At 42.6% G+C, this 24,460-nt stretch overlaps 1 protein-coding gene across 2 annotated transcripts in view; it reads right to left on the reverse strand.

The window, feature by feature from the left end:
* Positions 1-417: 417 nt before the first annotated feature.
* Positions 418-24,460, reverse strand: part of C22H12orf56 (chromosome 22 C12orf56 homolog) — a 74,746-nt gene continuing 50,703 nt past the window's right edge. Inside the window, exons 6-13 of one of the 2 annotated variants that reach the window (XM_014830645.3) lie at positions 22,134-22,278; positions 16,070-16,176; positions 15,344-15,433; positions 10,961-11,084; positions 8,579-8,653; positions 8,192-8,266; positions 4,418-4,596; positions 418-2,123 (exon numbers count right to left, since the gene is read on the reverse strand). In XM_014830645.3, coding sequence (XP_014686131.3) covers positions 1,994-2,123; positions 4,418-4,596; positions 8,192-8,266; positions 8,579-8,653; positions 10,961-11,084; positions 15,344-15,433; positions 16,070-16,176; positions 22,134-22,278 — 925 coding nt within the window. In that variant the 3' untranslated portion in view covers positions 418-1,993. The remainder of the gene's footprint in view (positions 2,124-4,417; positions 4,597-8,191; positions 8,267-8,578; positions 8,654-10,960; positions 11,085-15,343; positions 15,434-16,069; positions 16,177-22,133; positions 22,279-24,460) is intronic. The other variant, XM_070494912.1, reaches the window with a different exon arrangement.

A 24,460-nucleotide genomic window follows, 5' to 3' on the forward strand; every position in this document is an offset into this window, starting at 1 on the left:
TAAAGCTCAGAGATGTTAAGTAACTTTCCAAGCGCAGAGCTGGGATTCAAACTCAACCATTTTGGCCTCAAAACCCCTGTTCTCACCCTAGAATCTTGCACCCACCCTGAAAACTGGCTATGTGTGCTTGCCTTTCTGGTGATCCTTTGTATTCTTAAAAAGCAATATATGTGATTTTCATATTCAAAATTTTGCTACAATTAGGTTTCCTGAAAAATAATTATTTTGTGATTGAGGTCAATATTTAGTCAATCAAATGCGCGTGGTCATTTATTGAGATGGATTATTTAGTGATTTTCTTGGCTTTGGCAACAACGCAGAAAAACACAGTAGGAAAGAATTGTGGCAGGACAACTCCTCAAAGTCTTAATTTCTGTCCCCGCCAGACTGTGCAAATGAATAGACATGTGTCATAAGAAAGTCGAGATAACAAATATTTAATGATCAGCTTTCAAAAAAGCTACTGACTTAGCCCTACATGGAAAGACTCAGGTAGGTTCTGACAGAGGTTTTGCTCCCGAAAATTAGATAAAGTCTGCTCTCAGAGTGAAGAGAACAGTGGGAGAGAAGAGGCAATGTGGACAAGAAAGCATGTGGGAGAGAAACCCCAAGCCGTCTCCAGGCTCTGAGCCAGGCACTGCTCAGAAGCTGATGCAGAGCTGAGCTGATCCTCTCTTCGTCATTGTGTGGGTCCCACTGTTCACTAGTAGTCAGCCCACTGTCCATCATTCGTCCATGTCGAAGTGTTGCTCGCCTTCGTCCAAGAATCTTTTCCTTTTCTTCTGATTGACCATCTCTTGGGAATAATCCCTCATCCAACTGCCCAGGACACTCATCAACACCATTTTGCCGCCATCTCTGCCCCCAGATTGGAGGGTAGAAGCCTTGTAGTCCTGTGGGGAAAGCTTGGACACTTTGTGGGGTGATGTTGGTGACAGCTGAGAGGGAAATGTTTGGTCCAAAGAAAGCAGGATTCTTTGGAATCAAGTGAAATCATCCACTGAGCAGGACAGCAGAGGAATGCGGTACCCCACAAGAGCGCGTTAACAAGTGTCGCGTCACAGAGCATGTTAGAGCTGGAGGAGAACCTGGAGACCATCCAGTCCCACCCTTCCCCATAGCAGAGGAGGCCCAGAAAGGAGACCTGACTTGTTCGAGGTCGAGTAGCTGGTTAGTGGCTCAGCCAGAGCCTCTCTCCACTGCCCCGCACAGGCAGGTCTGGCTGGGGAGCTCTTTCTTCAGAGGTAGATTTTTCTCTGATCCCCCCTCAAGTCATGATAAAGCTGAATGGAGGGCCCAGGTCCTAAGTTCTTAGAAGCCCAAATTCGATAGCTCACAGTGATGCCAAAGCTAACGTTTGGTTGGATTAAATTGGTTTATTGCCCTAAGATACAGTGAAGTCATTTTGTTGAATGTTTGGGAGAGCCGTAACTGCTTACAGACAATTTCTCTTTCACAGAGACTCTACGAGACGGCTCACATTGGCCCACAGGTGCCTGAAACAGAGTGACAGAAGACATTTAATTTTGTTGGAGAAAGTCCAAGCTTCTCTCCAGATGATAAACAAGGAACTGGCTTTCCCGATAGCCATGCCTGTGTCCTTCTGCTCATTCTTCCATGCATTCTGACGTCACCAGGATTTTTACAGGTGGAGAAGGAGGATCTCATCCTATTGCTCAGCATTTCTCTAACGATCACTCTGTAATTTATTGCTCTCCATGGGTTTCTGTTCCCTTTATAGTTTTTTATGTCTTTAGAAACTTATTTTTTTAGAGAAACACTAGCGTTTAGCACCGCTTTATATATGTCAGTGTATTTAAAATTTCTTTTTTTGTGGCAGATAAAAAACCTTAAAGACTCCTCTTAGAGAGGTAGTCATGGAATGCTCAAATAAAATCTTTGTTTATAGGACACAAGGATAGTCAGATACTAAATAAACCCAAAAATGTTTCCCATAAATATTCAGTCGATTCCTGATTCACATTGTACACTCTTATTCACATCTCACACATGGTTTCTGTTCAACCAATTTGAGAACTTCATGGAAAACTTGGGTAGTAGGTTGGGCAATAGGGTAACGCAGCGGAAGCTTTTTTTCCAAGGCTGGCATGTGAATAAAGTACCTGCAAACCATGAAAAGAAACAAAATAGCTTTAAAAACAAGAATTTTCACTCGGGTCACATCAGTGCGTGCACACTCACTGGCAGAGGGCGGTTGGGTGGGGGAGGCTAAGCCGCAGACTCCGGCCGCTTTCAGCCCTCCCACCTCTCCCACTGGGACCCAGACCGTCTCTGATGTGTGTGCCTTTCGGCTCACTGAGCACTTTACTTCAGCAAAGGAAGTGAATTTCATTAATAATGTACTGGTTATCAAGGCATTAACACGGAAGCCAGGGCTGTCCTCACCAGCAGGAGCTGAGGCCCCTGCTTCCTGTTTTCTCAGGCAATACACAGCGGGAGGTGAACCGAAACATCAAGCTGTGGTGACCGTGAGGGCCAGGTCAAGAGGGAAGAGTAGCATTCATCCTCATGGCCTCAGCAAAAGTAGAGGAAAGGCCAGGGGAGGAGACAAAAGTGAGAAACCCTTAGCCGTCAGCTTGGGTTGGTTCTCAACCCTGGGTGCAAGTTAGAATCACCTGGAGAGTATCTTTAAATGTCCGTGCCCAGGCCCCACCTCAGACAAACCAAACAGAATTCCCGCATGTGAGATGTGGGTATCAGTATTTTTAAATAGTTACTCTGATGATTCTAATGCACAGAAAGTTGAAAATCACTAGCTTAAAACGAGGATCACAGACCTAAAGGCTCACAGGTAAGATATTGGGAGGAAGGGCAAGAGAGGGGACAGTGGCAGACTACACAGTGCCTGATCCACCTAAGAGGGCAGCTGCTGTTGAGCCCTGGCCAGCCACTGTCACGTAGGAGCGTGACACCATTTCTGCCAGTTGTCCTGATTTTTAAATGTCATAACTCACTTTTTAAAACTGGGTTTTGTGATACATGCTACAACATGGACAAACCTTGAAAACATTACACTACGTGAAAGAAGCCAGACACAAAAGGCCATATATTGTAGGAAATGTCCAGAATAGGCGAATCCACAAAGACAGAAAGTAGATGAGTGGTTCCAGGGGCTGGGGGGAGGGGAGAATGGGATGTGACCGCTTAATGGGCCCCAGGTTTCTTTAGGGGTGATGAAAACATTCTGCAATGAGAGTGTGGATGGTTGCACAACATTGTGAAATGTATAAAAACCAGTGAATTGCACTTTTTAATTGTTTAAAATGGTGAATTTCACACTTGTATGAATTTTACCTTAAAAAAAAAAGGGAGGGAAAAATTGGGTTGTGTGGGCCAAACAAAATCCTTTTTTTTTTTTTTTTGAGCAAGATTAGCCCTGAGCTAACATCTGTTGCCAATCCTCTTCTTTTTGCTGAGGAAGACTGGCCCTGAGCTAACATCCGTGCCCATCTTCCTCTACTTTATATGTGGGACGCCGACCACAGCATGGCTTGCCAAGTGGTGCCATGTCCGCACCCGGGATGGTTGGAACCAGTGAACCCCAGGCTGCCAAAGCAGAACGTGCATACTTAACCGCTGCGCCACCAGGCCGGCCCCCAAAATCCTTTTATAGGTGCCAGAATGGAACCTACGGTGTAAAACCCCAAGGAAGAAAAACAGGGTCCACAAATTGGGCTGCCATTTTGTAAAAGCCAAGCCAAGCCCATAACGTATGCCCCCACATCCTTTTGTGTCTCCATCCCAACGGGGGGCAAAGCTATGCCTGTGCAGCCTTCTCATCTTGAGTCAGACACAACCTGGGGTTTTTCCTTGATAGGTGCAAATGCAGGGCTGTACCGCTAAGTGCGCTTGGCTCTGCCTGTAAATAGGAGAGCCCCTGAGGTGTGGAACAAGCCGGCTGATGAAACCAGTGCTTGCTGCTGCTCTTTTCTTACTGTTTTATTACTGAGTAAGAGAGGATAAATGAAACCAAAAAACTAGTAACTGCATTCATTAATTGTTTCTCCTTTAGAGGAGAAACATTGGGTTTTTTTCAATGACTCGGTTGAATTCACAATCCATAATTTATCCTTTCCTTCGGTAGGGTTTGTTACAGCATGTTAAAGTCATGACTGTTTCTGTGAGATGCTGGCTGCCATAGAGACGTGAGTGAGAAGCAGTTCTTCACGGATAGCTTGATGCTTCACTGTCTTTTCTGGCCTGGGAATATACTCCAAATGGCAGTGGTTCTTAGGGCTCCCCCAAATCCTACTTGACTGCAGATCAAAGTGAAACATTATTAAAAACAAAAGTAGAATTTCCCATCGTCACTTAATCTCCTAAGTATGGGGCCGTGTTGCATGAAAATCAGAAACGGGTGGGTTTTAGTGAAGATTAGATTCAGACTTTTTCTTACCGGAATTCTTCTCTGTAGTCATTCCTAATATACTCGGCTAAAGTCTTGCTGTACTGCAGGCAGCTCCTGAGGATGCAGAGCTGCTGGTACAACAGAACTGCCTGGCCGGGACTCAGCAGCTGGAGCGAAGCTGAAAGCCCCTTCACCACTTGTTTCACAACACTGGCCACGAAAGTCATCTAGACGAGGAAAACGCAGTTACGTGGGGGCCACACCTGCTCCAGCTGGAGCCTCCGCTGTGAGTCCAGGCTGGGCCCCAGCACCCCTCACACTCTGCCCTCGCACTATTTTTCATTGAAATGGGACTCAGAGCACCAGACCATAGACCAACTAGGTTTGCCAACTGCCCCCCTACAAGGAAAATCAGAACAAGGACTGACTGTCAAGGAAGTTCGGCGCCAAAGCGGAAGGAGAACATCGCAAGCAGGAGTGAGGATAGTGGGGGGCTCAGAAAGGTCTACGCCTCCTCCAGGAGGGAAGGTGGTTTCTCCTCTGTTCTACTGTTAAGAACAAATGGCCCACAGACAGCAACTGCCCGTGACCTTTCAAAGAAGGTTCCTACAAGGCAGTGGTTCTCACACGTTAGTATGCATAGAAGGCACCTAGGCTGCTCACTCAACATGCAGAATCCTGGGCCCATCTCCAGGGATCTACCATAAGCAATTCTGATGGATTCGTTCCCTGGACCACACCTTGAGAACACTAAGTGAGAAAGCAAAAAAAAAAACAGTCTTGACACAAGCAAGTAACGTGTTTTTTTGGTTTTGGGGTTTTTTAATTTTTTTTATTTTTAATTTTTTTTAAAGATTGGCACCTGAGCTAACAACTGTTGCCAATCTTTTTTTTTTTTTTCTGCTTTATCTCCCCAACTTCCCCACCTCCACCCCCGTACACAGCTGTTTATCTTAGGTGCAGGTCCTTCTAGCTGTGGCATGTGGGACACTGCCTCAACGTGGCCTGACAAGCCATGCGCTGTCCGCACCCAGGATCCGAACCGGCAAAACCCTGGGCCGCCGCAGCAGAGCGCGCGAACTTAACCACTCGGCCACAGGGCCAGCCCCGCAAGTAATGCTGATGTCACTGTTAGCTGGAGTTTTCGTCAAGAGCACTTCTGCTGTCATTTCTCAGGGGGAAATTAAAATGGAAAAAAGTAGCAATAACGTGAAGTTACTGGGTTCCTGCTTCACACACACACAAAAAGCTGGCATTCACAACAGAACTAAATAAAAAATATGAACAATGGATTCCATAAATCTTTTTTTTAGCGGAGAGGGGTTGCATTTTCAAACTACTATCCATAGATAGAAGCCACTATAAAAATCAAGAAGGAATGCTAGCGCCCTTTCAAGCTCCAACCAGCAGGTCACTCTGCACACCTATTAAATTAGTATCAATCAATGTGTTGCCTTGTCTATTGACGTTGCTACTGGCCCTTCCTAAGTAGGGCAGGTGGTTTGAAGTATTTTTCCTAATCCAAATCCATTTACACATATTGACTAAATATTGCATCAGGCAAACACAGACTGAGGGTAGAGAGTCTGCAGCAATGGAACAAAACAATGCCCATTTAGGCATTAAATTTTAAATTTCTTTAGCATCTCGCTCTGACCAAGTAAGAAAATCAGCCAGAGCCGACTGACATGCAGGTGTCGTCAATGATCCCAACAGTTTCCTTGCCTGCAAATGTCTCTCAAATACTCTGTTTCTACCCAAACTCTTTAGAACTGGGCTAATATTGAAGCTCTCAACAGTCAGAGGTCCTTTTCCCACTCTTCATCCTGACATGGTTTGTGGTCACAGGCTGGCCTCAGACTCAGCTCACTTCCTTTGCTGAAGCAACCCTAGAGGTTGAGGAAGAAACGTGCCTGTTGCTTGGAGTCCTTAGGACCCCAGATCTCACACATTGGTTGAGATGACGGGGGTCTGCCACCGCCCCACAGAAAAAGGCAGAGTCTGGCCTCTTGGACATACGAGTTTCTGTTGCTGTGATGACTGTAACGTATGTTGCTCCTTGAAGTGGGCCTGAGTCTGGTGAGGGTCCGTGTGCTGCTAAAGGAGCCAAGTTCATGGGCTCGATCTCTGCATAAGGCAGTTGGCTATACTACTGAAAAGTGTACCCTCAGGCCCCAGCTAGGTTTTTGTAAACATAAGCCTGGCAAGAGGATCTGGATTCCCTAGGACAAGCTCGACATCACTCTAGAAAAACAGCTCAAAGCAGGGAACCGCTGATGTCACTGGGGGCACGTTTCTACATGGAAAGAGAACGTATTACCTCATGGCGGAGCCTCCATTAGCAAGGAAAATTTAGTTTGGATTACTACTTTTTGAAGAGATTTCCAATTAAATGTATGTGGATTGAATGTACGACTACATGAATGAATAAAGGGAGACTACGTTTGGGGAGATGAGAAGAGATTAAAGGATGAGGCCTTTATTAGAATTAATTCAGCAGGTATTTTACTGAATATCTGTTATGTGTCTAGCACAACAGACAGCTCCTACCCTCATGGCACTTGGAGTCTGTTGGGGGAGAAAGACAATCTGTGAGTCGTGATAGACAAGGTTATGCCGTGGTAACAAACCTCACAAAATATCAGTGCTTTGCTTAAAACAGCACAGGTTTATGACTTGCCCACACTGCATGTCCCTTATGGGTCGGTAGGGGGTTCTGCTCATTGTAGTCACTCAGGACCGTATGGAATGTCCCCAGTCACAGGCCAGAAGGAAAAGGGAATGCAGGCTCCTGAACCCTGTGGCAAGGCGACTTCTGCTCACAGGCCCTTGGCCAAAGCAAGAACAGAGACCCACCAAACTTCAAGTGGGGAGGGAGGTACAATCCTATCATGTGCCTCGAAGGAGAGAAAGCCAGGATACGTGTGGGCACCAACAGCTACCACAGGGAAGGACCAAACGTAAACTGCACAGCGACAAGCCCTACGAAGGAAAGGAGGAAGACACCATGCTCTAGTTATGTGTGCCTCAAACGGGGGGTCTGACCTAGTCAGAGGAGGGGGCCCTGAGGCCTGAAGGATGAGGAGGAGCTAACCAGGTGGAAAAGGGAGGGAAACGCATTACAGACAGACAGAGGCAACCATCTAGGTCCCCAGAGGAGAGGGGGGTGTCGGAGATGGGCAGTGAGTAAGAGACCCTCACAGCTGGGAGAGTGAGGGACTAGAGGAAACTGGGGGGCCGTAACACGCACAGCCTTGTGGGCCATATACGGAGTTTAGTCTTTACTCATTATGAGAGATTTAAAGCAAGGGATGACAGAACCAGATTTAAATTTTGAGTAGATCCCTCTGACTGTAGTCTAGGGGGAAGACAGGGACAGACCACGGAGATGAAATTGTGGTGTCAAGCAGAGAGATGGTGATCCATGGACCAGGAGGGTGGCTGCCAGGTCACAGCGTCCAGGTGATCCTAAGTGTCATGTTCATACTCACCAACCCAAACTCACTGTTTCAGGTAAATGGTCATTTTTTTCACTTAATTATACATCCAATATTTTAATATTCTGTTTCCTACATATATCTTAGGGTTTTTCATGAAATAAAGATCACATTTAAGATGTCATTTCAGTACCTTAAACATTCAGGCCCCAAACATAAAAACATTTTATTTTAATTAAATAACAAAATAATCAAATTTACATTTTGCTTCTGTTTTATAAACCTGACTACTTATGGAGAAAATCTGCGTTATATTAATTAAGCACAAGACCATCTTTTTAATTAGCCTTGAGTAGGGGTTTTGTTCTTGCTTCTAGGTACTTACTATGGGAGGGCGACTTTGCAGGAAGGACATCAGCCAGCTCACAGCAAACTGTGTGGATCCCAATCCAAGATTTCCCTAAGAGACCCAAGCAAATAAACGAGTTATAGTCATGAAGGTCAAGTTGTACCTAAAAGGATATTCATTCTCAAATACATTTTATCTGGATTAATCAAATCTTTAAAAGCAGCATCTAGGAAAATAAGCTGGATGAGCACTTCAAAGCAAATGTAGCATCAGTGAAGTCAGCCAGTGTCGGAGACCATCTCTAATAGGGGCATTTTAAAAAAGGTATATTGTTAATCATATACTGTACATTATCATCTAGAAGTCATATGATGTATATAATAATCACACAATATAATATGTATAAGAAAATATCTGTTGTACCTGCTGAAAGACAAGAAGTATCTCGTATAAAAGTGCTGTAGCCGTGTCTGTGTATTCCAGGATGAGCTTCTGCAACTAGAATTTTAAATAATAATCAATGCAGTATCATTGGCAGAGCCAGAAACTGGTCATTTCTCCTGGTTCCCTTTTGGTACTTATAAAAGAATTTTTGATTAACTGAAAATATAATTACTGTGGTCAGTTTTCCTGTTCCATTTGGTTTAGCATCTCTCAAACAAAGCAGCTCTCATAAAAAGACTACATGTTTAATAATGGCTAAGAAAGTGGGTCAAGGAAAGAAGATACAATGACCCACAGAATACTAACACAAAAAGACTGCACATTGATTTGCAAAATCATTCAGATCAACAACCCTCCTTTCTTTCAAGAATGCAGAAATGTGCTCCCCAGAATTAAGGTGGGAGATTCTCTGGAAAATTTAGGCTTATGCCCAACTTCAACTATAACTCCTTCTGTGGTATGGGTATATATGGCTTAAAGACTTTTTTTTTGCTCTCAAGAGCTCCAAACAGTTGGTGAGGCTGTCTTCTAGCCCATGGGCTACTTGGTGCCTGAGAACTGTGTCTGTGGGCATGCTACAGGCCAACACATTTTCCCTGACAGTATTCTTTGCAAGGAAGAGCACTAGTTTGACATCTCCCACTCTATTAGACTGTGGAATGAAATTTATATGACCTGCTCATGGCCACACTAACAGCCCAGGTGCAAAAGATCAGCAAATCCAAAACCAGGGAATTCAGATCTGTCTATTCTGCCCACTAGATATTTTCATATGAACTACCACAGGCAAATCAAATCAACTAATCCAAACCAAGCCTGTTATTTCCCCTTTGAACCCACCCTTCTCGCTGTAATTCTCATCTGACACCCAGGCCAGAATCTGAAAGTCATCTAATCTTCACACTTTTATTTGCACATCAACCTATCAACTCAATTTCCTAAAAACTTCTGGAAGCTGTCCTCTTTACAACTACCATCCTTTTTCTTTTCTTCATGTACTTATTGAACAAATATGCATCGGACACTGTACTGGGTGTTGGGGATACAATGGAGAGCAACAGGGCCATGGGCCCTGCCCTTGTGGAATATACAGGCTAGCGGGGAACAGACGTCAATCTAACAATCAAATAAATAAATGCGTAGTTGCAAACTGAGACAAGGCCTTAAAAGAAAACTACGGGAAGTTAGGAGGGCTCTGAAAGACAGCTTAGTCTTGTTTGGGGGTCAAGGAAGCTTCCTTCTGGCCCATAGCATCCCTCAGCTGGACCATTGCACTAGCTTCTTAACAGCTCTGCCTATCTGAGTCTTGCTTCCATCTCACTCTCTAATCCCGAATCCACTCGCTCCACTGTTGAAAGTGGTACCGTTGATGCTCCGTATACAGTCTGTAATCATAGACTCGTGTTAGATTTGAGTGACAGCTGTCTCTCAAGCACACTATAAACTAATGAGGGCAGAGATTGGGTCTATTTTGCTTCTTGTTTGGCCCCCACTGCCAGCACACTGTTTAGCTCATAATAGATTCTCAATAAATATTTATTGACTGAGTGAGTGAATTTAAGAGTTTTTTAGGGGCCGGCCCCGTGGCCAAGTGATTAAGTTCGCATGCTCTGCTTCGGTGGCCCAGGGTTTTGCCAGTTTGAATCCTGGCATGGACATGGCACCGCTCATCAAGCCATGCCAAGGTGGCGTCCCACATGCCACAACTAGAAGGACCCACAACTAAAAATATATACAACTATGTACCGGGGGGCTTTGGGAGAAAAGGAAAAATAAAATCTTTATAAAAAAAGAGTTTTCTAAAACATAACTCTGATTAGATATTTAACAACTATCAAATCATGTCCCATCCTTTAAAAAAAAATTATGTGTTGGTCTGCTCAAAATAAACTAATAATAAGCTGATTTATTCTTTCAGAATAAGTGCTTTCCAGGCAGTTTGATATTTCTAATGTTTTAGTAAAACCTTAGAAGAAAAGTAACTCTCACTGAGTTTGCACTACTGAGATATGTAAGGAGACGGTAAACTGAGGCAGGAGAATTAACCCTACAATCTCTAAGATGGTGCTTTTTTACCCATTAGACTCTACTGTGGAATTACATATACAGAAATATTTGTATAGAGACAAACAGATTTCTCTAATATACACAGAATACTAATTACTTTCCTTAGTACACATGCCCTAAAACATAGAAAATGGATATATTAATACTGACAAAATAGCTAAGTTTTGAGGTTAATGACAAAATATTTAGTCCTTGATTTAATTATATTCCTATATTCGACAATATCACATTAGGAGACAAGAAGCCAGGGCCGCTCTATATTATATTTTGTCTATCCCCAAATTCTCATCTCACCTCAGCATCAAAAGACATCTCAGCTAAAGTTGAATCGGCCACCAACTGGATATCAAACACAGGACAAGATTTTGGAATCTGAGGCTCACTAATTAAAATCACCAAGAGATTAAATAGTGTTCCCCTGAAAAAGTAAATAAAAGGCAATTAATGAGTAAAGTTTGAAAAGAAAAGCAGTGAAGCCAAGTTTGTGAACACTGAATATAATTAAAAGTAAGAAGCATTGCAGACCACTCTTGGCTGAACTTTTGGATCCTTGGACATGCAAACAAATGTCTAGTGATAAGACAGTTAAGTGCAAATATAATTTCTTGGTCTTTTAGCTCAGAGCAACTATAGTTCTGGAAGTTCATATAGCTTGGAAAAATCTGGATTTAAGGGAAGTTTGGGTGATTTCAATTAGAGCACTATTTTCCAAAGGGCTTTTTATGGATTACTAATTCCAAGAAATATTATAGTCAAAATAGATTCTGTGGGCCAAGGAGGTATGGGAACTACCTGGTTATGCCACGTTCATTGGCTGGCTGCTGTCGGACTTCTCAGAGGTGCTCTGTGCATGTCCAGGACAGAGAAACGGTATGAAGCATTTCTTAAAATGCTCATTTGATCACAAGTTTTTTGACTCTAGAACCCTTTTCTAAACAAAGCATTTCAGAGGTTTACTATTCCACCGAAGACCACTAGCTACGAGTTAATAAAACTAGTATTAAACCTCAGGTCTTTTGCCTTCAAATGCAGCGTACTGTCCACTAACGTACACTAAGAACTCACTTAAATGTTATTACGTTTGAATAATGTACCGTATTATTTGAAAATAAAAAGGAAAAAAAAAATCATGATTCAAAGTGAGCCTCCTGAGGAGCGGGGTTAGTAAGACCATCTTCAGATGTGTAGTACAACACATGTGTGGGGGAAGGGGAGCTGAAGGCAGACCACGAGAAACATCAGTTGCCTAATGGAAGACAGTATCAGGGTAGCTTCGACGGTAAAAGTAGAAAAAGAATTTACAGACAGGACCATACAAAATTCTCTATAGCCATAAGCATTCCTTTCCTGATGGAATAAAGGAGACTATAAACAATCCTTGTTCAGTAACATTTTCGGCTTCGTAATCTTTTTACAATCATTTAAATCATTACCATGATTATAAGTTCATGGTTAACCAAAATTCTAATAAAAATAGAGTCCCCATCCTTTCTCCAACTCGAAAACAAGTCTAGTTCTCATAGCTACAAGAGAAGAAGAATCGTGTCAGTTAGCACATTTCTCAAAAAAGCAGGCTACGTCCTACAGGATATTCACTAATGTTTTATTCAGGTTGTTTTAAAATGTCCAATCTTAGTTTTAGAAGACCCTTCCTAAATCAACAAAACATTCCATTTAGAAGCTTTTCCTGATATTAACTTTGAGTTGACATTCCATTCACTGCTATATTTAATTCTAGTCCTTTATTTTCAGCAACAGCTTCTTTTCAAAGTATCGCACATTCTAGGCTAAGAGAAGGAACTCCCAAATTCTGGGTCACTTGCTGTGATAATATATGAATTCAACCATAATAATACTGAAATATGAAAGGATTATGGCACATTTCAAGAAGAATACAATGAAGTGGGTTGAACTAATAAAATCTCCACTTATGAAAAAAATAAACAGGAAGATACTGAAATGAATAAATGCTTTCTTATTTGCTCAAGCAGAATTTAATTTGAAATCTACCCCTTCTGCCAACTCAATTTAAAATCCACTAGGCCAATAAGAGATGAAAGGAATTTTAATCTAAACAGTAGTTTCATCCTGAAAATAAAGACTTATTATAGGATTGACATGACAGCTTTAAAAATGGTGCCAATGGTTTGATAACTTTCATTTAGATTGTTATTATTTCCAATGTAAGAATTCTTAAGGTATTATAATATCTTAAAATACAGACTTTGAAGGACAAACTCATAGTCTCAAAGTCAATCTATGTTATTTGTGGTAGGCAGAATTCTAATATGGCTTCCAAGATTTCTGCTCCCTGGTGTGTACATCCTATATAATCCCTTCCCCTTAAGTATGGGCAGCACCTGTGAATATGTTAGGCTCTCACTCTGGTGATTATATTATGTTAGATGAGAAAGGTGAAGGGATTTTACAAATGTAATTAAGGACCCTAATTAGTGGACATGAGTTAATCAAAGGAAGGTCATCCTGGGTGGGCCTGATCTAATCAGGTGAGCCCTTTAAAAGAGAGTTTAGGCCTTCCCTGAGCTCAGAGAGATTCTCCCGCCAAGAAGCAAGCTGTCATCAATTTCACAGTTGTAAGGAAATCAATTCTGCCACCAGTCACCCAGATGAGCCTGGAAGAGGGCTCAAGCCTCAGATGAGACTGCAGCCCTGTGAGACCCTGCACAGAGGGTTCCTCTAAACTGTGCCCAGATTTCCTGATCCACAGGAACTGTGAGATGGTAAATGTATGTTGTTTTAAGCCACTGAGTTTGTGGTAATTTGTTACAGGGCAGTAGAAGACTAATACAGTTACCTTAGACATTTACGGTGCTGGTTAATGCCATGGGCAACTTGATTCGACGCTGTGCGTATCAAAATTGACTGAAAAGTTAGGATTACAGCCAGACTCTTCTATAGCAATATAATATATATATCAAAGGACAGGAAAAGAATTAGTCATATCAGGAAAGATACAGAAGGGCTGACGTGGCCAAACCAAGTTAAGACAACAATTAAAACACAACACTTTACAACAGAGATTAATAAGTGATTTTTTCCAACTTCGGATAGAGAAATGTAGAGACCAAAAAGGGGGCAACACGATTTAGCCATAATTTCAGCGTGGGAGAAGACAGAAATATCAGAAATAATCTTGAATCTCCATCTTGGGGATTGAGGAAATGGCAGTATCATCAACTGCATAAGGAAGTATGCAGAGAAAGGAACAGAGTGTATTTTCCTTGTTTGCTGTAAGCAGGGCTCAACAAACTATGGCCTGCAGGCCAGACAGCCCAGAGCCTGCGTTTGTAAATAAAGCGTTATCGGCTCACAGCTGTGCCCATTCATTTATGTATCGTCTATGGCTGCTTTTGCGCTTTTGTAGTTTCAACAGAGACTGTATGGTTTGAAAAGCCAAAAATATTTACCGTAAGGCCCTTTACAGAAATGTTTGACCACTCCTGCTATAAAGTCCAGTATGCCCACAGTCCCTGGCCCATAGGAAGTTGCTTAAGAAATGTTAGTGAATATTATCACTGAAATTTATTTGTAAAGGTCTCTGATAAACAGCCTGGACAAATATTACCAAAGGTTCTTCTCCTTCCCTCTGGTTCAAACGTTTTCGAGTCCATAGCTCTCATCCTCCTTCTATTTTCTAATACAGGGAATTTAGATAAACAATTGATGAGAGCAGAAAAAATTAAGATCTTTAGCCAGAACATTGCCCAAAGATTTAATTCATAGTCTATAAATCACATGAAAAGGTCAAGCAGATAATATGCAAACACTTACTTTCTGAGGCAAAGAGTGCTATTGTCCCTCACTATACATTCTTCCATTCTTCCTTTAAATAACAGATGTCCCCATTGCCATCTAAAGTTTAGCTAGGCACATAGCTGTCCAACTACAGACACGCTTTGCAGCCCCTCTTGCAGCAGCTGGAAATGGCCATATGCCTCAAGTTCTCACCGACAGAACGTGGATGGCAGTCTTCTGTGCCTTGCTGAAAAAGGAAATGTGCCTGCCCGCTATTACCTGCTTCCCCGAGGGTGTAACGAAGGCGGAAAGGTCAGTCAGCTTCAACCAGGAGGACAGAGAAAGCCTGAGGAAAGATGGCAGAGCAGGAAAAGGGAAGGAACCCAGGTCTCTGGCTGATGTGGTGGAGGAAAGCTCGACTATTTCCTCTGGACAGTTAGGTGAGAAGGGGCCACATACTTTAGAGTATCGTTAGGATGGCAGCTTACCCTATATGTTAATAAACCCTTCATCATTCACTCCAAGGTCACACAGTTACATATTAAAAGAAGCTACTGTAACTCCTGCCTTTGCAATGTCATTTTGCTGTTATGTGGATATAAGGGTACTCTGGAAAATTCTGGTAAGGACTCCCTGGTTTTCAATGTATGGTGAGTCATTTGGTCTTTTTCAAGTTCACCGGACAATGACAAAAAATAAAATTATGCTAACAAAATCTCTGTGCCCTTAATAATGCAGAGAGACAGAGAGAACTCAGTACACGCCAATTAATCTGCTCATCACAGGAAGAAGTGAGAGACAAGAGTCTAACAGATGTTCATGGGACTGAACAGAGAGGTGAGAGTTGTGAGTTTGGAAGACACTCAACAGAGTAGTTAATGGGTTGCAAACACAAGGCCTCAGTCTTCTAAAAGACCTTACTCCTTAGCTGCCAACGTGTTCAGGCGCGATGACTCAGTTTCTGTTTCTCTGAACATCAGTCCCAGAGTCTGTACAATTTCAATGCATGCCCTAGAAAACAGAGAAAAAAAGCACAGAAATGGCACAATTTCATTACCAGCTCAGAATTCGACAAAATCCATAATCCTTGATAGAATTGCACTCAGATATCCATGTAGAAAAAAAGTGCAGGAAGGAAATTGTGTATATCAAATTGCCACCGTTGGTTGAGTGCCTACCCTGTGACGGCTACATAGTAAGCACTCAAAAATATTTCTTGAATGAATGAATGGCTAGATGTCAGGATTAAAAGTCATTTTCATATTGTTTTCTCTACTTATATTTTTTTCTAAAGTTTTAACAATAATCACACACTACTTTCTTTTTAAATTATTTTTAATTATTTAAACTATTTCAAGTAGGTAATATTTGGCTTGAAATTTCAAAGGTAAAAAAGGGACAACAGTTAAAGGTGTCTTTCCTTTAGACACCCATTTTTACCCCTTTGGGACAGCCAATATTACTAGTTTCTTGTGTAGTCTTTCTTTAAAAATTAGAACAAAATCTATGTTATTTTTAAAAATCCATGTGAAGCAAAACTTGCAGCATCATTCATCACTAATACAGTATATATTTTGTCCAGTGCCTTCCGTTTATCTTTAGCACCCGAGGGGAAAAAAGATCTCTGATTATCCAGTTAGTACTTACACCAGTTCATCAGCCCTTCGGCTTTTATTTTGAAGTGCATTCTTATCCCTAGACTCTGGCAGGTACTCACGAAGTTTGCTCACTAGGAAATAGAAAAGGTCACTGGTCTGTGAAAGCAAGCAGGAAAGAAGATGGTCATTAAGGTCATCGCTTGGTAAAACTCTCTATCCTTACATAAAAAAAATATGAAGAAATGATTGCTTCTTTGATTGGGGAGGAAGTGAATTACAGCGTGTCATTAATACTAGTATAACCCAAATTGAAAACATACTTTTACTTAGAACCAGGAGGCCACTGTTCTGGCGAAGAGAGAAAGAGCTAAGGCCTAGAGGATGATGCTAGGGGATGCCTTCCACCCCGGCTCGACCATTAATGTTGAAGATCACCTGGCAGCAGGTGTACGGTCTCAGGCAGGTCATTCAGTCATCTTGGAGTAATATATTAAATGCGGGCTACCATAACCTCTGCCCTTCCAGAGTAATTTGGCCTTTGCGAGGATACGATGAAATGCTGGCTAGACAAGGTCTCATTTTAGGATGTTTGCTAACAAAAAAAACAAATGTGCAGCGCTAGGATCGCTGTTGAAGTGGTACAGAATGACAGCACTACTTTGCCAATACTGTGGAAACATGGATTGCTGTTTCTGCCCAAATGAACACTGTCTTAAGAGTGGGGGAACCAATTTTTTGTGTGTTCCTATCCAGTCTCATGAGATAAATTAAGCATGAGAGTCAGCACTGGCCCGTGAAATCAGGCAAGTTGGTACTGATGAGAAATATAATGTGATGGCTTTTTTTCTATGCCTCCAGCGTTCATTTTTTTCCCCAGGAGTTTTGCAGCTTAGACTCTGTTTGGACAGGTACACGTGTGCTCTTCCTTAGGTGACACAGCATGAGAAGAGGCTGAGGATGGCAGTGGAGAGAGGGACAAGAGGAGGAGGGGCAGCATGTACCCCAGGCCCTTAGAAGTGCCGGGGTTTATCCAGCACCCTATAAATCAGCAGAATGTGGTGGCTTTACACACTGACTCTGGAGCCAGCTTCTCTGAGTTCCAATCCCAGCTCTGCTGCTGGTTAGCTGTATGACATTTGGCAAATTACTTACACATCTGTGACTCAGTTTCTTCATCTCTAAAATGGGTTTATAACATCACCTCATGGGGTTGATGTTAGGATTAAATAAGATAGTATCTTTAGAGCCTGAGCAGTACGCAGCATATCACAAGCGCTTTAGGAATATCAGTTATGGTTATGATCTCCCATCTGCTCAGTGCTTCAGGCATTTTCACTCTTAAAATATCTCCCACCTATGTTCATCAACATGAAAGAATCTCAAAAATACTATGCCCTGGGGCCGGCCCTGTGGCCAAGTGGTTAAGTTCGCGCACTCTGCTTCGGCGGCCCAGGACTTCACCAGTTCAGATCCTGGGCGCAGACATGGCACCACTCATCAGGCCATGCTGAGGCGGCGTCGCACATAGCACAACCAGAGGCACTCACAACTAGAATACACAACTATGTACCGGGGGGCTTTTGGGGGGAGGAGGAGAAGGAGGAGGAGGAGGAGGAGAAAAGATTGGCAACAGTTGTTAGCTCAGGTGCCAATCTTAAAAAAAAAATATGCCAAAAGAGGCCAGACACAAAGGAGTGCATAGTGTACAATTCCATGTAAGTGGAATTCCAGGACAAGCAAGATGAATCTCTAGTGACAGAGAGCACAACAGTTGTCTGAGGACACGGATGGGAGGAAACTGCCTGCCCAAGGGCATATGGTAGCCCTTGGGGTGACAGAAACGTCCTAAATATTGACTGGGGTGGTGGTGGTGCAGATATATACAGCTGTCAAAACTCTTTAAACTCTACCCTTAAAATGGGTACCTTTTATTACATGCAAATTATACCCCCAATAATTTCTCCAATGAAGATACACAAATGGCCGATAAGTGCATGAAAAAATGCTCAACCTCACTAATCATTAGGGAAATGCAAATCAAAACTATGAGATATCACCTCACACCTGTTAAGATGGCTACTATCAAAAAATCAGTAAATAACAAGTATTGGCAAGGATATGGAAAAACCGGAACCTTTGTGTACTGCCGGTGGGAATGTAAAATACTACAGCCGCTGTGGAAAACAGCATGGCAATTCCTCAAAAAATTAAAAATAGAACTATCATATGATCCAGCAATTCCACTTGTGGGTATACTCCCAAGAGAATTGAAAGCAAGTCACAAAGAGATATTTGCACACCCACGTTCACAATAGCGTTATTCAAATATGGAATAACGTCTATTGTTATCTATGGAATAACATCCATTGTTATCTAAAGTGTCTATGGATAGATGAACGGACACGCAAAATGTGGTATATACATACAATGGAATATTATTCGGCCTTAAAAAAAGAAGGACATTCTGACTTGTGCTACAACATTGATGAACGTGGAAGATATTATGCTAAGTGAAATAAGCCAGTCACAAAAAGACAAATACTGTATGATTCCACTTACACAAGATGTTTAGAGTAGTCAAACTCACAGAAGCAGAAGGAAGAATGGTGGTTGCCAGGGGCTGGGGGAGGGGAGAATGGGGACTTATAGTTTAATGAGTATAGGTTCAGTTTTGCATATTAAAAGAGTCCTGGAGATGGATAGTGGCGATGGTTGCACAATAATATGAATGTACTTACTTAAGGCCACTGATCCATATGCTTAAAAATGGTTAAGATAGTAAATTTTACGTTATGTGTATTTTACCACAATTAAAAATGGAAGAAAGAAAAACCTCACGGAGAAAAAAGAAAGGGTTAGGAAGGAACATGAATAGAGAACTCTTTCAGTCACTCATTCATTCATTGAACACAGAACGCTTGACTGCCAGCTATATAGCAGGTACTATGCTAGGTAATAAGATAACATCTTGAGCAAAACAAACAGACTCAGTGTCTGTACTCCTAAAGCTTACAATTTACTCAGCCTATGAAGAAGTGTTCTCATAATTTAAAATTTTACTTGTAATAAAATTTTTTAAAAGATTGTCTAAAAGAAAATTATACTCCATAAAGTTGATTTTAAAAGGAGGAAATTGTATATATAAAATTATATATATCTCTCTCTCTCTCCCCACCCCAGGGTGGGTTCCTAAGGGAGCTTCACACGACCTTGCGTTCTCCAGAGAGCCCAGCACAAAGAGGAATAAGACGCATGCCTATCCTGAAGAAGCTATAGAATATTACGGTACATAAGAAAAACATACCAGTAACCATAGTACAAAGGAGAATATCCACGCTAATTCTTGAGGGTAGGAACTGCGTCTGAGTCGTGCTTGCATTCCTAGAGCCTATGACCACGCCTGGCACAGAGCCAGGCATGCAATAAGTGTTTACTGAATTGTTGAAGAGAAGGTGCCGTGTGGGGTTCCATAGATCTGCTCTGCCCAATACGGTGGCCACTGGCCACATGGGGCTGTTTACATTTAAAAGGATTAAAACTGAATAAAATAAACATTTCGCTTCCTTAGTCCCTAGCCACATTCAAGTGCTTGATAGCCACACGTGGCTAGTGGCCACTTTATTGAACAGTGCAGATTATAAAACATCCAAGAAAGTTCTATGGCACAGAACTGCCATAACAGATCAAAGAGAGGAAGGTACCAAAGTGGCCCACTGAGGACAACAGGAAAGGCAGAAAAATAGCATTTGAGATGAGCCTTGAAGAATGGGTTGGATTTTAACAGGAGAAAATGGAAGATAGAGTAGCCTAGAGATAGCAGACAGCAGGGGAAAACATGGCGGGCTGGAAAGGACAGGGTGTCAAGTCATCCCACGCGGCTCTCGAGCTCTTAGAGGAAAGCGGTGGGGAGGGGTCAGTAGGGGCTGAGAGGGTCAGGCCTAGCTTTCTTCTCTCTCTACATCCTTCCTTTGCTCTACAGCCGAGGCCACCAGCATCAGGCCTGTTTTAAGACTGGAGACGACCTGAAGACCAACACTCCAGTATTCAACGTCAACCCTCTTCCTCCTAGTCTAACCCTCGGGGGTACCGGGCTCCTACGGGGACTCTGCCGTCAGTCCAGTCCCCTGACTGTGTCCGGTCTGTCCAAGTGGACTTCCTCTTTGGGCCCTGTGCTCAGTCCTTTGCCAGTCCTCTCCCAGCCGCTGTCTTCACTCTCAACAACACTGACGCCCTTGCTACAGCCTCAACCCCACATCCCATTAAGGCCTTGGTGCCCATCCCTAAGCAAGCAGATCTTCCTGGTGCCAAATGTTTGTGCAGACGTCTGGCTGTGATGCCCCCATGCTGCAGTGCCCTGACATTTCATCTTCCACCTTCTCCGCGTAGAGATCACTCTCAGCGCCCTTGGGCACGGTGCCTTCTCTGTGAGCGTCTACAGCTGCGTTAGTTCCCCCAGGGCCCGCCCGTGCGGATGTTGGCCCCTTCCGGATAACCTGCCTGCTGAAACAAAGGCCATGCCTGTCTGCGTTTGCAATCTGTGATAGAGGTCGTTAGTGGAGCGCCTTACACGCCAGCACCACGGTGTGTGCGCTTTGCTGGGTAGGGAGAGCCGCAGGGCCTTCTGAGCAAGCAGCACCACACACGCAGGGTCACTGAGTAAACCGACACCATCTGTGAGATGGACTGGAGAGGTCTATCCCAGGGGGATATAACAGCAATTCCTTTAGCTTTCCATCGGAGCTCCATTTCCATCTTCATAACTGTCTTGATTGATCATTTTGATGCCTGTCCCTGTATTTTGCAAAACCCTCTGAAATTCTAGAGTCAAAACTTGGGGGTGGGGAGTGTCTTCCTAACAGCGTCTACCCAGTGCAAGCATTGTAGACTATGCAGCACTCCATCCTCCTCACCTGTCTCCATGTTGGGGACACTTGACAAACTATTCTCTACAGCCACTGTGCCCTCTGATTAGAGTGATCAACCATTCCAATTTGCTGGGCACTGTCCTAGCTCTTGCACAGAAAGTCCCATGCCCTGGGAATTTCCTCAGTCCCAGGCAGACTGGGACAGTTGGTCACCCTATTCTGGGCAAACCAGGCTAGTTGGACATCCTACATGTAAAGTACTTGGAATCTTAGCAATGGCCAGGACTGTCTTGTACGGCTGGGGAGGCTGTGCACTTCACCACTGCTCAATAAAACAGTGGCAACTATGTATGAGACCACTGGCCAGAATCAGGATATGCTTGGCCCTAGGGAGGGCTCACCCCTCACCTGGGCAGCACACCAGCACTCACCTGGGCTTCTCAAAACCTTCATCTGAAAAAGACAGTGAAACTAAGGAAGAGCAAGCCTGTAACTTGCTGAGTGAGAGCTAGGTGGCTTTGACTCCTCAGGACTCACCGTTTTAAACATAACTGTCTGACACTCAAAAGTAATTTTTTAAATCATATATTTATTTATTTATTTATTTTTTGGTGAGGAAGATTGGCCCTGAGCTAACGTCTGTTGCCAATCTTCCTCTTTTTGCTGAGGAAGATTGTCTCCGAGCCAACATCTGCGCCCATCTTCCTCTATTTTGTATGTGGGACGCCTGCCACAGCGTGGCTTGATGAACAGTGTGTACGTCCACGCCCAGGATCCGAACACACAAACCCTGGGCCACCGAAGTGGAGTGCACAAATTTAACCACCGAGCCACTGGGCCGGCCCCTAATTATATTTTTATTGTGGGGGAACCTGTATGGTAAAACTTCTTGAAATCTACTTTCTCATCTCATTGTCTGTACTTGTACATCTCGAATGCCAGAAGCTTCCCCTCTAATTCTCTCTCTTTTCTTTCACTCTGCCAACCCAACCCAACCCAGGTGAGCTACCATCTTTCTGCTCCTGCTCTCCTCTCTTCCCATCCCCCAACACACACAGATATACATTATTGATTACATCACATTTCACGTGTCAAGACAGAATTGCATTAAATTTAATCAACATTTTAAAATACAGCATCAGAATACAAGACAATATTTATTCACATTTTACTATATGCTTGGATATGCTGCATCTGATAAACAAGTGAAACAAATTTTAACGATTATAAATAAAACAAAATACCTACTTTCCAGAAAAGCCTTTTCAGAATGAAGTTTTTCTGGGCTGCTAATTTAAGTTGCGTAATTAGACAGAGCATCTTCCTCAAAGTATTGTCTTTAAGAAAGAGTTCAGATTTAAGTTGACTGAAGTGCTTAATTTTCTCCTCAGATCTACAGAAAGACAAGAAAATTTTCCACGTAAAAAATGGTAAGAAACAGCAGTCGAGGGATATCGACGATGATTGACAGGTTTGTAAAACTTGGTTACCAATGGAATTTTAATACAGTTTTGTACTTCTAGCTTTATTCCTCATCAGTAATGAAACTCGCTACCCGCAACTGAGCTATTTATTACTCTGCAAACATACTTTTTGCCCAGGCCCCTTTACCCAAGCTGCATGCACAACAGGAATACTCTCACAGGCCCTGTAAACTTCTGTCTCTCGTAGTCTAGCTCAGAGTTCGTTCACATTACATTTACCACAATCCAGGAATCATATGTAATGTTATTGCTTAATATTTTTTCTTTAAATTAACTCACTGTTTTTGTTTTTTTTTTTTTTTGCCTAGAAGAGTTATTTATAAAGAAAACTTCGTATCACTACTTTACAGAGAAAAACAGTATCGTTTGCTATAAATAGTGAGTAACTATAAAAACAGCCTGAACGCAACCCGAATTCTAAGTCGATGCTCCATATTCTGGGTCTCAGGTCCGCTCTCTCTGACAAAAGAGCAGAGGAGCGTGCCAGGGAGCTGCCACTGCTGGCACCAGCCGAGGGGTCCTCCCTAATGAGATCAGACGAGTTGGAAAAGGGAACCACTTTTTCACCACGGAATTCAAAGTCATTTCACACCATGTCAAAGCACCACACGAAATCACTTCCCATCACCGACCCAGGTGTGTTCCACACTTCAGGAAAAGCTGGCTCAGCTGAAACGAGTACAGCTTCTCCTTGGAGCTTTCCCTCACTCCACCAGCGAATGGGGACCCTCTCCCGTGGAACTTTCCCACGCTTCTTCTATCACACTAATCCTATTTCACTCCACTGTAGTTATGTGTGTACTTGTCCTGGCTCCTCAGCTGATTTTCAACACCTTGAAAAAACGTTATCGGGTTAAATACTGTTTCCCTCTCCCACTGTGCTCAGTGAGAACTGGCACTTAAATGAGCGTGGACTCTGTGGCAGGCGCTGGCCTGGGTGTGTTCACAGACCAGCTCCTTCAGTCCCAGTAAGGGGGCTGAGCTGGGAATTACTACCCCATTTATAGGATGGTGGAGAGGTTAAGTAACCCGGCCAAGCTCACACAGCTAGTGATTCAGAAAAGGAGAGAAAAAAGTAACAGTAGGAGAGATGTTTCATGTTCTGTGTAGGTCGATGGCAACTTCGTAGAATTTCTGACTTGAAATAGAAATATTTTTACCACTTCCTGCACAAATCTTCATATCAGCCATTTATTCCCAATAATGCTACATGGAATCTTGGTTCTTGGAACGTGCAAACTTAACCACTGCGCCACCGGGCCGGTCCCTGAAACTATTATTTTTAAAACAAATTTTATTAAGAAAAAGCACACTAATTTCTTCACCTAAAAATCAATTCATCTATAAATTGAGGTCTTATATACATCATAAATTTAAGTTAGATTTAGGAGTCTACATTTCCACAGAGAAGTTATATATAATCACAGTTTCTTTGAACGTTCAGAGAAGATTTACTTTTATATAGATGACAGACTTCCTTTGACTAATTTAAATAAGGAAAAGTCTCAGGCCAGAAGACTCCATTCTTCAATTTAGAAATAAGGGGAAAATTTTATGTTAATGCTAACAGACACTCTATATTTTCATCAGCTACAAAACATAAATTCACTCAAATAATGTGGCAAGAAGGAGTCTTGATCTAATGATAAGCCCTATTTTTCCTATATTTTTTCATTTTTCCAGACATTTAATATAAATAATACCTTACATTTGTATAATGCTTTATAGCTGGAAAAGCCTTTTCATACATCCTCTCAGAAGTGCTGTGTCTATGTTCACAACGGTCAGGTTACAAAACTCATATTTATGACAGAATTCTAATTTGAAACCCCAAAGAATACTTATTCCTTTACAACTGCCTTGCTGGCAGAGACCACTTCTTGTATATCTTGTGCATATACTGCATCTCTCACAGTGCATTTTAAATCACTGCATTTTAAATGTGTTGCCTTCAGGAATAAACTTTGCAAGGAATATGCTTTTCCTGAGTCAAGATAGTGGCACAGGGGCCAGCCCAGTGGTGCAGTGGTTAGGTTCACACATTCCACTTTGACAGCCTGGGGTTCACAGGTTCAGAACCCGGGTGTGGAT

This window comes from Equus asinus, chromosome 22 (assembly GCF_041296235.1).
Source record: "Equus asinus isolate D_3611 breed Donkey chromosome 22, EquAss-T2T_v2, whole genome shotgun sequence".
Classification (NCBI taxonomy): Eukaryota; Metazoa; Chordata; class Mammalia; order Perissodactyla; family Equidae; genus Equus; species Equus asinus.